Below are 16,521 nucleotides of genomic sequence, written 5' to 3' on the forward strand. Positions count from 1 at the left end.
TTTTTGCTTAAGAAAATGCAGTCATAAATATAATATTTTTGATATTGTTTTTAATTTAATAGGTTTTGATTAATTTATTGTATTTTGTAACCCTTAAAAAATTGTATGCGAGAGACATAGTATCATCTTTCTATTAATCATGTGTTAGAGTTACTACTTATTCTATAGCCGTTGCTAAAAATAGTCAAAATTTCAGAATTAACCGTTAGAGCACTTTTCTTTCAATCTCAATTAATAACTTCAATTTATATTGAAAGAAATATTTAACACAACTAATTGAACCACAATTTTTATTTTTATAAATGGCACAATTTATTTTTATAGAACTTTAAAATCATGTATAGTATAAATACGTTTTGTATATCAATCTGCAACTGTCTTCTCTGAAGATCGTATCGAATTCTTAGATTTAAAAAAAAGTAAGGCGGCTTCTTTCTTGATATTATTAAAGTCGTCTTGGTCAGTATAGCTTCATTTGACGCATTAGGTTTGCCTGTCAGGTCACGATGGTTATAATTTTAATAAATAAATAAATAATAAATAATAATTTGGTGCGAATTTGGCTTAACTCTTGATTGTTCTAATTGATGGAAAATTCAAGTACTGAATTAAAATAATGGAAGTGTATTCCGAAAGGAAGTGCTTGGTGAAAGTGTAGTAGTGCGATATGTTTGCACTTATTTGCTTTTTTAGAGACGGGGGATGTACTTGGTTTGCTTGAAGTGAAAACAGACTATATTTTTATCTGTTTTAAAAATAATTATTAGTTTTAATTTTTAATTTAATTATTATTATATCTTTTACGTACCAATATTTTTAGTAAGCTGCGTACTTGCTGACTAATTTTCAAGTGGCCCAAATCTCCGATCGTCACGTGCGCTTATAAAACATCGTCGTGATAAATAAACTTGTTTTGCAAGCTGCAAATATTTTAGTTTTTTACGCTTTTAACGAGTAATTGCAATATAAATACTTTCACACGAAATGAATACTTTTCCCAAGATAAAAACATATTCAAATTATTTTTATTCTTACAATCTATAGAAAAAATATTAAAAACACAAATATATTAGTATTTCATGAATACTAATCTTACATATTTTATATATTTTTGTAGATTATTTTAAATTATTTAATTTGTTAAATTTTAAATAACGTAAAATAATAAATTATAAATAACTATTTATTATTAAACTTCAAATATTTTTAGTGAAAAAAAATTAATGTCTTCTTTAATTATACAACATACATATAGAACATAATACCGTTTGTTCTCTACTTAAAGTTATTTTCAATAACAAGTAAAACTGTAATGAAATTAGTCAGTAGACAGCACTAAACAAAAACATTTCATTGGTATAAGGATGACATACACTTTAAAACTATTTCTTCAAACGTTTTTCTAAAAAGGAGCATATTTCAGAATACCGTTTATTTTGACGATAAATGCATTGTTTTCAAATATATTTTTATTTTGGTGCCCTACTTCTATAAAATTTTGAAAATACATAAATTTCATATATCACACCTTCTCATAATTCTGGCAATGGCTGTAGATTTTTCATTCTATGAAAACTGAAAATATTATGTATCTACATCGATGAGTTTAAAAAATATAAATATTTTAGAATTCCGTTTCCTTTGACTGATCAATGCATTGTTTATATATATTCATTTAAATGCTGTGTCCTACTTTCTTTAAAAGGTTAAAAGTAATTTATCACAATCCTATTTCTTGCATGACTAAAGATGTATTTAGCCAATAAAAACTGTAAATATTATATGTACTAAAAATAAGCATATTTCAGAAAAGTTTTATATCAAATAATAGTTCTTGGATTAGTTTTCCAGTTTCTGTATTCGATCTTATACAAATAATCATAGAATTTTTCACTCATCTCTACACTTTCATAATGATTAGAATTAAAGTTTCGTAGAATGTATTTTTACTATTCGCATACTATTACCCTTCAACATTTTTATAACTGATAACTTTAACTACAATAAATTATAATTTTAAATTAATATAAAATTATTTAAAGTATAAATAGACTTCCTTAATTATTTAATTATATGGGTATAATCCAAATATCGTGAGATTTCATTTGCTTATGAATATTGACGAGATTTAAGAGTAATATATAGTTATATAATGTATTAGCTTCCATATAAAAAAAACGGTGAACATATTATTATCTTGCTGATTTTACATTTTCTAGCCGTTTTAGATAAATGCGAGTGTATTCATCTGAAAGATCACACGAACCTTTATCAAGTGGATACGAAAAAGAAAATAGATATTTATATTTTTAACGTCATCTTTTTAGTGGATTGCCATGTATAAAATATTAAGCTGAAAAGTGAATAAAAGATTTCAATTTACCACTATTAAATTAGAACTAACGCACCGACTTCAGCAAGTTAAACTAGATAGAGACCGTCTGTTTGACCAACTCGTTAAAATTATCGCCCTAGACTAGTAGTAGTTATAAACGACACTCACGAGACCCAAGAGTGTCGCCGCGTTATTCCACTACTCCAAATTAAATTTCTCCTCTAGGTCCTCTCCATTATTGATTTTCAGAATTAAAGTCCGGCATAAACGATTGCACCGCTTAAGCAATGACCCAAATCCCACGAGCAATTTCCTCGCTCAAAGGATGGGACAGTCCGTCAGCGGCGCGTTATTTATTTAGGGTCTTTGGCCGAAGACCCGGACTTAATTGAAACATCAAAATAGAACCCCAATATCAATGGAATTCATACGAGCGAGACAAAAAAATCAAGGAAAACCCACTCGGGCATAAATCATTATGCTTTATTGGTTCAGCTTCTCGCGAAGTTTGGGACAAATCTTAGGCCACTTTGTCTTGGAAAATAATTGCGTATCTTTTTTTGTAGGAGGCATTTTTACATTTAATACGTACGAGTGTATATACGTGTGTATTATATGTATTCCGCGTCCTTGGGAAAAGTATTCCAAAGAAGCTCAGGAACGAGGGGAGCGAAATCAAAAGGGGAATTAACAAAAGACCTACGTTCGTATTTACATTAAAAAATATGACCATAGCAAAGCCATTAATGTTTTACAAAGGTTATTGTAATTATGAAATTCTTGTTCTTAATGCTTATGATTATTTTATAGCAGCTTAAAGGTTTATTTTGTGTAGAAATTGTAATACCTTTCAACTACTAACAATATGATATTTTTAACCCTACAATGCGCATTTTTTTTTAAATAAAAATATATTTATTCATAAAATATGTACAGGAACATGATAAATTCAATAAATAATATTTTTGAAAAAATAGTATGATTCATATATGAATCACTACGCATTTGTAATATATACTATATGTTATACATACTAAGGACCTAAGGTTACAGCTTTGTTGTTCTTTTAACTAACATTAGATATAATGGTCCAATCAAAATCTGTAAGAAACTCCATGCTTTCTTCTCTCTCCATTTTTTAAAATTGATATTCTGTTAGCATCTTGTATGACTTGCTGGACTATTGATGACGTGGAGAGGGAAGCGGCTGTTTTCTTGGTTTTCTCCACATCCATCAGCATTGCTCTACTTGGTTTCGATTTCTAACGAGTTCTCGTGTGGAAGTTTTTGCGCTATGTGATCGCTAGTATACGTTTGATTCACCTAGGGGAGGTTTCGTGATAGTCCACTTGTCGATTCGACGGGAAATTAAGAAGGTTTAGATTTGTTATTGGATTTTTTTATTATGCGTTGTCTTTCTTACTGAAACTTTTTGTGTTGAGTGACCGTTAGTTTGTACAAATTGGAAATCCGGTATCCTGGAAACTGTCGTTTTGTATCTAAATGGAATAATAATACAGCATATTAGAATAACACTTGCTGATGATCCAGAACGGCTGTTTGGAATTTTCGCTTGACTTGTGTAAGACGCACAATGGTACTTGTTAGATAAAGCCATACAAATATGCTGCACTTGTGATATTGGTTTATGGCGCTTTTAACGCGTAAAAAGTTTTTTTCACGGCCCATTTCAATAAATGTTTAAAACCTGATACATTTAACTCTATATTAAATTATTTTTATTTACCGACACATTTATGTGTTTTGGACAAACAGTTCGTGACTTTGAGACATAAAATTTAGTATGAAATAAATTAAAAAACTGTTCTTTTGACTTTGCTAATCAATGAGATTCTGGGAATAAACACATTCTATCAGCCTCAATCGCATATATAATGCTTCTTAAATAAAACAATGCGATGTTTCATTGCACAGTTTTGGTTGAAACAAATTTTAATGCATTATAATAATGCTATTAACTTTGAAGACTAGTTTGTCATGTGGCAATTAATTCAGATAATTTCTAATAAATAAACTCGACCAAATAACTGGTTTTATTTGTATGCGTATTGTATTGTATGTAGTTCAATAATAATTTATATTACGTTTCGATTAAATGATGAAAATGTATGTGTTTTTCAAAAGCAAATAGCAGAATCTTTACTATATTGATGTAATTAAAATAATTAACTGAATACCTTCCTACATAGTTTTTGAAAGTTACACAGATAATTTTAAACAGCTCGAATCGTTTCTTGTTCCAAAATATACTTTTACAAAACCTTGATATTTACGTTGACTTCCGTCTTTTATGCTCTATAAACAACGGTCTTGTATTATTCACTTTCAAAATCGTGTACAGAAATTCTCAACGCGTTTTCTGCGCTCATCGACAGTCATTATGGTTGAGCGATTTGGTATGCGTTTAAATATACCTAATAATTGACGTTCTTAAAGTCTTGAAAATAGTTTTATACATACATACACATGCACGAATGTACGTCAATTCCAAAATTGATAATGCAAACGTTTTTCCATTCAAACGCTTCGATTATCCACCATTGCCGATTCGACAGTGGATTTGTCGGCTTTTGACGCTCACGCCGAATGATTTATGTATTCCGAAGTAGGAATTTGGAAGCATACGTGCGCAGTTTCGCTCGTATATCAAAAATGCAAGAGAGGAACGAAAGGGAAAACGTCCCCGGGACGCGAAATATTGTTATTTTATGCAAAAATATGGCTTTCGAAAGACGTCTTTGACGTTACGCAGATCCGGCCAGAGGGCACATGTATTTTGCGAAAACGTTCGTATTAGCGTATGCGAATTTTGCGTCGGAATGTAATTTAGCGTCCCGAGCGGAATGACAGTGTGTACAAAATAAAATAAAAAAAGTAACTCATTCTTCGCGTATCGTTATGCATCTTTTAGGGCTTTCGTCGAGAGGCGTCTTTAAAAAATATCTTATGTTGTTCGTTTTACAGCCTTTTGTGCGCTCGTGTGGGTATCTTTTATTATCGTCATATTTTCTTCTCCTTCGGTGGCTGAATTTACAATATTATATATATATTATATACTTTTTACCTTTATATTCTATATTTTTATACGGATTTCTAAAGAAATTCAAATAAAATCTGTAACGTCTCTAAAACCCTTTTAAGAATTTTACCTTACAAACGCTTTTCTTGGAGTTTTATCGCGAACTTTCTCGGATTCTAATTAAATTTTTATATCAATCCTAAACTCTTTATAGCATAAAATATGTTGTAGTATACATAAAAGGCAGTGGAAATTGTATCATCAACTTATTTAAAATGCTTCAGAAAATATAAAATACATTGAGCATGACATATATGCCTTTGGGCTTCTAATGATTAATACAATATAAATTTCTATGGCATTTAAATATAGCTATCTTTAGAAGATTAGCACTTAAGTTCTAATTAAAGAAAGCTGCTGCTGTCGTATCGAATAAGGGCCATAATAAATCAGGATCTACTCAATCATTACTGCCATTTATCAACCACTATTCTATTTAATGTGAAAACATCTACTAGTATAATGATAAAAGTTTAATAGTAATCATCAAAATTAAATATTATATTTATAGTATATAACAGTCTATTAAGCTTTAATTTTAATAGTGAAATAACGTTATTTTTCGCTACTTATATCTTTGCCGGTTCATGTTTCGACATGTCATTTGGATTTATCAAAAATCACTGTGGCAGTTATTTTCCATTAACCCTTTATATGCTAAAGTAACTTAGCGTAATATAACACCGTAATGCCTTCCATTGTTATTAGAAATTACAAAGGCACAAGTTGCTGATGACAGCCCTAGTGACGTTGAAAAGTAAACATTTAATTTTAGCCATTTTATGAATGCTATAGAGTGGTAATAATTTTGACTGTTTCTCAATAGATAGCCCTACATAGCAAAACAGTCGTGTAATATCATTTAAATCATAAATGAGGGTTTTTGTACGGCATAAAAGGCTTAATATTAACAACTGTTTAAGTTTAAATACTTTCGACTCTTCTGACACTATTTAGATTCATTACTTGCTAGCACAAACCATTTGGGGTACACAATCAATCAGTACGTCATCTTTCAGTATTCAGTATTCAGTAGTCAGTCAAAGATGTTGGCCCTTTCTGTAGTGCGCGATCACTTCCTTCGTACACTTACCTCTGCCCGGCCATGCTCGAATTCGTTATCTGGCAACTGGCGAAGAAAAGTGGTTTCTAAAAACCACAACTTTTGAGATATCATTTATCTCTTTTTCTGGAAGTGGCACATATCTTGACCCGAGAAGCGGTTTGGCGTAGCATAATTGCTACAATTGTAAAAATTATACAAGCAATTAATTTAGGTTAATTAGAGTTTTTGCCGTACTTAATGTTTTGTTGTATATTTAGCTCTCTTTTTAAAAATTTTATTTTTATGTTAGCGTTTAAATTTACTTAAAAACCTGTACATATTTGAGCGTATTACAAAAGCTATTGATTTTTTATATACAGCCAATACCTAAAATGCATATAGCATTAAAGTATAAAATTTGCCTCCTTTCTGTTTCTGACTATCGGATATTGATTATTTTGCTAGTTTTATATAATTATTAACATTGAAAAAAGTTAATGGTCATTAATTTTTCGCTGTCAATAAATCCCTACATTGTTACGTAAAAAGCTTAGATGATATTACTGTTTCAACTTTAAAAAGTGCTTTTATTCTTCGCACATCATTCAGAATTTTCTTTAATTAAACGTTACTTGGTTCGCTTTACCAACGTTTGTGCATACGTACATAATAAATACACAACTTTACATGTGTGTGTTTTTTTATGATTTTTCTCTGTCGACGTTGTGATAAAAACTGGAGCATACAGTATTTCAAAGCGCGATAATAGAGCAATAATTAATACTGATTTCGTAATAATTGTGAGCGAGACCTTTGATCACGGAGAATTAATTGCACACGACTGACTATAGCACATCATTACTGTACCATATTATCTTCTACATTGTATACATGTTATTAATATAGTAGTTTTATCAATATCAGAATACATTTGATCCATTCATAATTAATAGCTAAATATAATAATCAATACATTTCTTTTTATATTCATAAGGATTGAAGAAATTCATATTGATCATGATCGCAAGTGTCTTTTATATATATACATATATATTATTATATATAATATATATACGCACGTATAATTCGATATGTGTACGCTTTATGCAAGTCAAGATAAAAGTAATCGTGCTGATGTTTTTATGATTCAACAGGATAAATTTAGCCTGCATTGAAGCAAAGTTTCACATTTTTTTCTGTTGAGTTTTTCATTGTGGTTAAATTTTAAATAAACTCTTATTAAAACCACAAGTGCTATTATGGTCTAATGATAAGTGTAATTATCTTATCGAGAATTTGCTATTCGCAATGAATTCAATTCGAATATACCAAATACTAAAGTTCTTGAAAGCTGAGATAATAACAGTCCAACTTGTTTGAATTCGACTCCTTCAAATCTTTCTCAATAATTCAATTTATAAATATATTTTTTTAATACATATTTTAATTTACTTCATTAATTTTTGTACAGCTCTTTTATGAAATACGTGTTGCGCGTTCTTGAGAAATGTAGAGTGACCATAATTTCATAAGTTTTTTTTGCACAAATAATAGGTATAAATGAATTCCAAATCAACACTCACAAGAATTTTAAATCTAAAAAATATTTAAAATTTCAGACTTATAATCAAAACGAATTATGAAACTGTTGTTTTATTGAATATAATAAGTATTTAGATTCGCTTTTTCCTAATATATCCTTACTACAGCAATCAATAATACCACTTTGAGTACTTCTTTATATATCAGGTTGTTCCATATGCTTTGCGTTTGTGTGGGTAAATGAGTTAAAAATTAAAAACGTGTAATATTTTTACTATATTATATATTCTCCATCTTTTTCAATAAAAATTCTCCACGGGTAAATTAATTATTTTATATCTGATTCGAAAAATAATGTAGTTTTGGAAGCAATAAATTCTTTAAAGTCTATTTTTATATTCGTTTTTGTAAAATATTTTTTTCCTACTAAAACCTGTTGCAGGGATCTAGATAGATGATAGTCGTTTGAAGCAATGTCTGAAAAAAACGGTGGGTGAGAAAGGAGTTACCAAGAAAATACATTGACTTTTCTTACCATATTCTTGGATACATGAAAAATTAGCCTTCTTTAATTTATAAGAGAATGTCTTTTTTACGGTTTAAGTCGCTTTTAAACGAATTAGCCTAGCACACTATGTGTCTGTCGTAATTGTTTGCCTATAATCCAATAACTCATTTTTAAGTATGCCCTTTATATCCCACCAAATGCATAACATATTGAGTAACAAATATTTTTATTCTAGAATCATTAATTATTGGCATATTGAGATACCTTAATCCTGCAAAATAACGCCTTTTATAATTATTGTCTGGATTATCGAAGTTTTTTAACATAATGTATGATTAGGAAAGCTCAAATCAAGACATGATTCATTCCCGACTCCCCTTTCTTGCAAATACTTGCAAATTGTCAAACAAACCGTATCGTTTGGTGATCACCCCGATCCATAAAAAGGGTGATCAATCGTGTATCAAAAACTTAAGTACAATCGCTGTTCCTTTGTCACCTGTTGAGTTGTTTGATTCAATTATTTATAATTATATACATAATAACTGTCCGCAAGCTTTAGTGGACCAACAACACGGTTTTCATCCTCGTCGCTTAAAGTCGAAAATGGTCGCTTGATAAACGATTACCTTTCGGCATTACAAAGTGACACATTTTTACGTGTTTCCTTATAGTTCAAAAAGTGATTTAACCAGATATACTACCGTCGATGTTTTGGGAGTGAACCTTTCGAACAGGGGTGATTAAGATTTAGTGCGCAGTTTTGTACGATAATGTGTTCTATTATCTGGAATCTCAGCGAAGCGAAGTATACCTTGTTATTACAGAAAATTCTTAGATATCTCTACAAAAGGGAGATGATACAAAACAAATCCAATATATAAATAAATTACTAGAACATAACTAAACAGTCCATGATTCTTCCACGTCTAATTATTATTGTTAAATCTAAAATATAAACTTTTAACCTCCACTGTTTGACATTTGCATTTTTTGAGAAAATCAGTTAGTCCCCTCTGCAAATTTATTTCTTAGTCTATTTATTTTCAAACACAAAATTTACATGCTCGCTTAAAACATTGCTACGTTTTTTTTATTAAATTAAATATGTATTATTGTAGAAACAAATTAAACTAAAAAACAGCCATTGTTCAATTGTTGCATGTGATTAAGAAATTTAGCAACTACGACGCTTACCTTGTCAGGGTTTCGATTCAGTACACTGTGTGAACTGTGGTTAGACCCGACATCCTACCTGGGTTGTCACTTCTGAATAAACCGGCGCGAAACTAATGATTCTCTCTAGTATAACTAACTAATTTAAGGAGAGGGATATTAAATATCAGAGGGGAAGGCGATTTATCGCGCTCCGATACCTATTCTTAGGTACTCTACGAAATACTAATGCTAAAAATCAAATATACTGAACGCAGTGTAGATGATCGCGATTGTATCCCTTATTCTCTTACGTTATGGCCAGAAAGTTAGCGCTCAAGAACGCTTCTTAAGACATACATATATAAGCCATCTAGCTTCATAAGGAGTTTGCAAGATACAATAATATATTCAGCGATATGCAGGAGGAACTAGAGCAATTTATGTGGAATAGTGCATATCGCTGTACACCACTATTATTTTTTAAGAATATGTATATTATTTTGTGTAATGACTAATATGATGCATTAAAAAATCTGTCGATTCATGATAAATCCGACTTTTAATAAATACATGTTTGAGTTTTTATTAATATTCATAATCACCAGTCTTTTGTCTTGAATTCGGGTTTGAAAAAGATGGTCACCCTTATGATTGTACATTTTTCGAATTGTCTATGGATTTCTTGTCTATAGCTGGATTCGGGCGAGCGTGACGTTTATATAAAAGAAAAAACGCATGACTATCAGATGTTCCCAGCTCGTTTTTTTATTTAAACAAAAAGCTTTCCGTCTATGCATGTGTGTGTACAATATATGCGTGCGCGTGTAACCGTGCGAACCGACGAACCCGTTTCGTGCCGTTTGACAGTCAGCTGGAAGACGCCGCGGGGTCCACTGTTCGTCGGCGTCCTAAAAATACGGATCTTTCTCTTTTCTGTGTCGCGGCAATAGCTTATGTGAGTACAGTGGCGGAATGAATCCGTGAAGATGTCCGGTGCCAGCGGTCAGCGGCGAAGCCCCGGCTTACCGGCCGAGGCGACCGTCGCCGGGGCCACAGGCGGCGGCCCCTCCAGGCAGCGTTCGCTCAAGGATCGACTCAGAGATGGCATCACGGGTCTCAATTGGCAGTGAGTAAAAAAAGTGACATATTCGAATTTTAGCGGCGGTCATAGCCGATCTGTGCAATGTTTAGTCTGCACGCGCATGCGCACTGACACCAAAACAAATAAACAAAATGGACGATCGTGCGCATAGATGGCGTTCGTCGATCGATCGATCGATCGATATAAATCCATTTACATAAATAATAAATAAATGACACACAAACATAATAAAAACACGGATAAAATGCAATTGAACAATTCATAAATGCTAAAAAAATAAAACAATTGTGCAATACGATTCCGTTAGCGAAAATAATAAAAGCGCGTCGGTAACGCAAGTTACCGCTGTACCGACGCCGTTGTTTACGTCGCGCAGCTGATGAGGTTATGTGCCGCAAACGTCAAATTCGATAAACATTGCAAACTAGATCGATGTATTTTCTACACGTCCGACTTTTTTATATTTGTTATGTCGTTATTGCCGCGAAAGGGTCGCTCCGGAACGTCGAATCGAATTATGCAAATGGCCGGCTTTATCCCGAGGGTTTGTTCGCTTATTCCGACGCAAAATTGCGCAGTCAAGTGGCGGTTCGAGTCAATGTTCAAAAAATTCTCCCGGCACTGGCCGGATGAGAAAATATACTAGAAATTTTATTAACGGTGTTACGATTTTTTTAATGGAAATAATAAAGATTTTGAAATAAGATGACGAATTGGACGGGCGAACGAACCTTTTTTTTATTATATACGTATTCGATAGTGAAAGTTGAAAATATATGACAATTATTTCTCAATAAAATCAGCTTTGATAAACAAATTGAGTCTTCACGCCTGTACCACTTCGCGTTTCAAAATATAATAAATGCGAAAATTCATTAATTTTTTTACATAAACATTAAACGATATAAATACGTTAAAGTTGCATCTAATAATTACTGATCATTTTATTATATATAATATCGTGGATAGTAGAATAAAAAGTCAAAACATTTTATTCAAAACTTCAATTCAACCCAAAACTGTGGTTTAATAATGATGTTAAAAATGCTTTAAATAGAATAGACGAATCATATAAAATATTTCAAATAATAAAAACAAAACGAGTAGAATATGTTTTAAATGAAAAATAAAAAAACATACCAACAATGTAGAAATATGACAGTCGATCATTAAGAATAGCTAAAAAAAATGGTATGAAAAGTCGATAGATGAAATTAAAAATTAATTAACCCTACTCAGTAAAAAACGACATTATAAATATGGAAATTGATGGAAATATAATAGTAGAAAAAATGAATACATACTACATTGAGAGTATAAAAGAGATTGTGAATTTAATAACTCAGTTCAATAAATTAGTACAATACAATAATGAAACATTTTATATAAAATTTGGAGAATTTAAATCAGTATCTTTAGAAAAATTTACAACGTAATTTGTAAATTAAAAAAGGAACCAGTACTAATAATTTGGATGTAAATATAATTAAAGAAACGTGGAAAATACTAGGAATTAAATTAGATTATTTAGTAAATAAAGCACCTGATAATTTAAGGATTGCTACTATTATATCTATACCTAAAATAAAAAATATTAAAAATGTTGAGGAAATGAGACAAATTAGCATGTTACCTGTAAGGAAAGACAATGTACTGAAAAAAGTAGTAATCAAAAAGTAAATGATCTTATCATTTCACACAACATTCTGTATGAACAACAATCAGGGTTCAGAGAAAAACGTTCCACTGAGTTAATAGAAGGGTTAGAAGAGTTACGTACACATTTAGAAGGTATTATACCAATTTTATACAAAAAAAATAATATTTATGACTGAATTTATTTAAAAGCCACTATGTATATAAACAGTTTGACCGAGTCGAATAAACTGGGTTGATTTGTTTTAGAATTTCTGACATGAGACATTTCTGGAATATGTACTATTTATATCAAAATCTACATGTTTTAACAACTGTTTTATTGCACAATTATTCATCTTCGAGTGCCTTTAAGATGATATCATTTATTTGGGAAAACTTGTTTTTATTTGGGAAAACTTGGCACAATGTCAGGTCTGAAAATGCTGCCAAAAATAAATGCATTTAGCCGGATAAATCGACTTTTTCAGATATGTAAATAAACACAAAAAATATCACTGTATTTTATATTCCAGTAATTGCCAAATTTTTGTGAGCAAGGAAATAAAATTAATTTATTTTATTGAAAGACTTCCTATCTTGAAAATTGAATTAAACAGAATTGCTACTAAAAAGGGTTATAAATATGAGATTTTTACATTTTTTATTTTTTATAAAATGTTATTTTATTTGAAGAAAACTTTTTCGTTCAATTGGACGCGCAAAAAGAATATATATATTTTTTTATTTTTAAACAAAGGTGATTAGATTAGTGGTATAAGTTAATGGCCAAATGCTAGGTTCGAATATTATATGAATCTTAATGTTTTTCAATTTATATCGTGTCTGGGAGATCGTAATTAGTGAATATTATATAAATATAATAACGATCGAACATCATTGATTATTTGCAGTTACATAAACATGTTTTCGCATTTAGTATCTCATTTCATTGGAATTACCTTTATTTTGCTATGATGTACAATGAGTGTACATGTCATCTTTCTATGTAAATATCTCTTTAAATAATTTCATATAAACAGTTTATATTTTAGGTTCTCCTCCACGATACAATTACGTATTAAATTAGACAATTACAATATATAAGTAATTATCTGAGGTACCATAAATAAATAATCTGTCAATATTATCGGGTATTTATTCACCAATACATTCAAACGTATGAGTCTTGCCAATTGTATTTTTTGCTATAAATGAGCGATGTTCGCATACAGAGCTTTTCAATATTATTGTTTTAAAACATTTTTTTTAGTAATTCATAATAATAATGTGTAATGTATTTACTTATTTTCCATAAGTGATACGATTTTTTGAATTAATTATTTCGGTATATTATTTATTATTTCTATTTTTAAATCAGTAATGTTTACACATTTTTAAATGTACACAGAGTATACATCACCAGAGCGTTTGTTTTTTGCACCGTAAGAAACAGATAAATAACTTAATTTTTAAAAACAATTTGCAAAATATGTATTATAGATCTAAACAATGTCAATGGTATATGTGTACTTCAGCGTGTAACAAAATCAACAATAATGTGTTTTTAAATCTTCATCTTGAATTATCTCTAGTTTAGTTTTTTTCACTTTTCCTTATTATCCAAACCGAATTCTTTAAACCCGGTGGCTTTTTGCGACGTAGTTGTGTGACCAATCTTTATTTATCTATTTAAAGCACGTACATGTTAATGCAAATGCACTAAAAATAACCCGTGATTAAAATGTCGCATAATAATTATTCGCTGCAGCCGATGTGTTGTGGCAATGTCGAAATCACGTGTTTATAAATACATGCACATATCGTGAATCTTTTGGCAAGTTTCGACCTCGGCGTATGATCGATTCGCTCGACGAATTAAAAGTCTTTCGAAGGGAACGATTAATATAATTAGTCTGGAGCTGGTAGTAAATCATTCAGCGTGCTAAATCGATTCAATTAAAGCGTAATGAATTTTCTTTTAAATTACACACTGAAATTCACCGAACAAGGTTGACAGAATTACAATTAAGGTGCAATATTATAGGAATCAGTGGAAACATAAGCTTATTCATAAATTCATATGATTGCATTAAAATATGCACTTAACTATACTACTAATTTACTTTTACTTCTGAGGATTTTGAATTAAATTATTATTTTATTATATAAGATAAAGTATGCACACTTAATATCAATTAATTAACGTAGCAGTGATTTAATTTGGCTTTGCAACCGGTAAAACCTCTTATGAATAAGCTATTTGTAAAAAAGAGCTAGCTTGTAGATTATATGTACCTTTTAATTTAATTAAAAATACATTTATGTATGGTGTAACGATATGAAACGGTTCAAAATAATATGTTTTATTTAAAACTGTAATGATAGAATAATATATGTATCTATGTATGTAGATTCTGTCCGTCTGTATTTCAATTACTTAAAACTTGAAATCGACTGAACCGATTTTAATGCAGCTTTTTCCATCGTATTGGATATTTATACAGAAACGGTTTAAGCTGTAGCTGAATGATTAAGAAAATTGTTTCGAACAACCAATGAGATAATGTGATGCAATACAAAGTTTGCTTCGAGCTCAACCCTATTAGTCAAGCGCGGGTGCAGAAGTTTCTTAATAAAAGTAAAGAGTTAAAAAAATGTATTACATTCATTCTAGAATATTTAAATACTTTTCTGTGTTGATATTAATTATTTTATTTACTTATTTACTGTCGTTATTGACAACAACATCCGAAATATTTCATTATTATTTTTTTCAAAATTATTACATTTATGTTCAAATTACTTGAGCAACTCCTCGTTTTTTTCGACTTTATATTTGACATGTACACTTAAATAAGTTATATGCTCACAATTATTTATGTCAGCTATGCAAGTTTTGAGTTCCGCATGCCCTTATCTCTCACTCACTCTCGTCACTTAACACGCAAGCGAGCGAAAGGGAAAGTATCTCACCGTACGCGCCTGGTCCGAAAATGTGAGTACACAAGATCTCTGTTGTTGCGAGTGTAAAATAACCTCCATACATATATCTGCGTTTCTTATCTTAAATATAATTGTTCAACATATCGGTTACGTTTCCAACTACTACTATGTATTTGACTCTAAATGTTTACTCGCTTCTTGTCCCAAATTGCACGACATCGAGGGTTTCTCTGCGAAATGGCAGTTTTTTCAATGTTGCAGCTGCGCTTCGGAATTTGTTTCAAACTGCATGACGTTAGTTAGCAAAATTCTAATATTATCCGAGCAGCATTATCATCGGCGCCTTTGTATGTTTTAGCTGCGCTTCGGAATTTGTAATTTATATGATATTGTTTAGTTTCAATGCAGATTTTTTCGTTATTCTGGTACAAGAACTTACTCTTTTTCAGCCATTTTTGCAATTCATATGTATTTTTCTCTCTATAATGTGGACGCTATACACAACATTTTTAATTCTTAAAAAATATGTACTTATTAAATTTATTTAAAGCGGGATTTTTTGAAAAGATTTTAATAAATATTTTTTTTTAAATAAAATTGCATAGTCTTGAATGTATCAATTTCTACCAACTTATTAATGATAAAATCGAATATATAGAGCATTTAGGCTGTAAAATAATAATAACATAATCACTCATAAGTTTACATGTTAATTAGGTTATTAAATATTTGAAGTAAAATCCCAATAAAATCTTGAACATATTTACATGAAATAATAAAACCTATTATATTTTTTAGATATATATATTAAAAAATAACTATAACTGTATTGTATTAAAACTGGCATTATTTATAATTAAAATCTACATTCTTAAACTCAACTTTGAACGTATTCAATATAAGAATCATAAGAATCATGTAAACATTTTCCAAGTATTTCTATGTGCGGCTGAAATAAGCGTGTAATTCTAGATAAAAATCGAGTTATTTTATAGTTTTGATAAAAATCTTGCTTCAATTTAAAAACAACTTTTTATGATTTCCAAGCGTTTGATCGTATTATTAATTAGTATTTTTATTTTTCATATGTTGATAGAAACGACATAAAAATGCCCCATTGTGCGCCATCCAATTTAATTTATTTTACACA

At 30.2% G+C, this 16,521-nt stretch overlaps 1 protein-coding gene across 14 annotated transcripts in view; it reads left to right on the plus strand.

Moving 5' to 3' along the window:
* Nucleotides 1-16,521, plus strand: part of mtd (TLD domain-containing protein mustard) — a 244,750-nt gene that overhangs the window by 99,058 nt on the left and 129,171 nt on the right. For 9 of the 14 annotated variants that reach the window (XM_088190990.1, XM_088190986.1, XM_088190991.1 and 6 more), the window contains exon 2: nucleotides 10,639-10,814. The exons of 3 other annotated variants lie outside the window; for them this stretch is intronic. In XM_088190990.1, coding sequence (XP_088047116.1) covers nucleotides 10,675-10,814 — 140 coding nt within the window. In that variant the 5' untranslated portion in view covers nucleotides 10,639-10,674. Of the gene's footprint in view, nucleotides 1-10,558; nucleotides 10,815-16,521 lie in introns of those variants that run through there. 2 more of the 14 variants (XM_088190995.1, XM_088190996.1) reach the window with 1 other exon arrangement.

This window comes from Plectrocnemia conspersa, unplaced genomic scaffold (genome assembly GCF_051122295.1).
Source record: "Plectrocnemia conspersa isolate PC_06_02 unplaced genomic scaffold, ASM5112229v1 ptg000008l, whole genome shotgun sequence".
NCBI classification, from domain to species: domain Eukaryota; kingdom Metazoa; phylum Arthropoda; class Insecta; order Trichoptera; family Polycentropodidae; genus Plectrocnemia; species Plectrocnemia conspersa.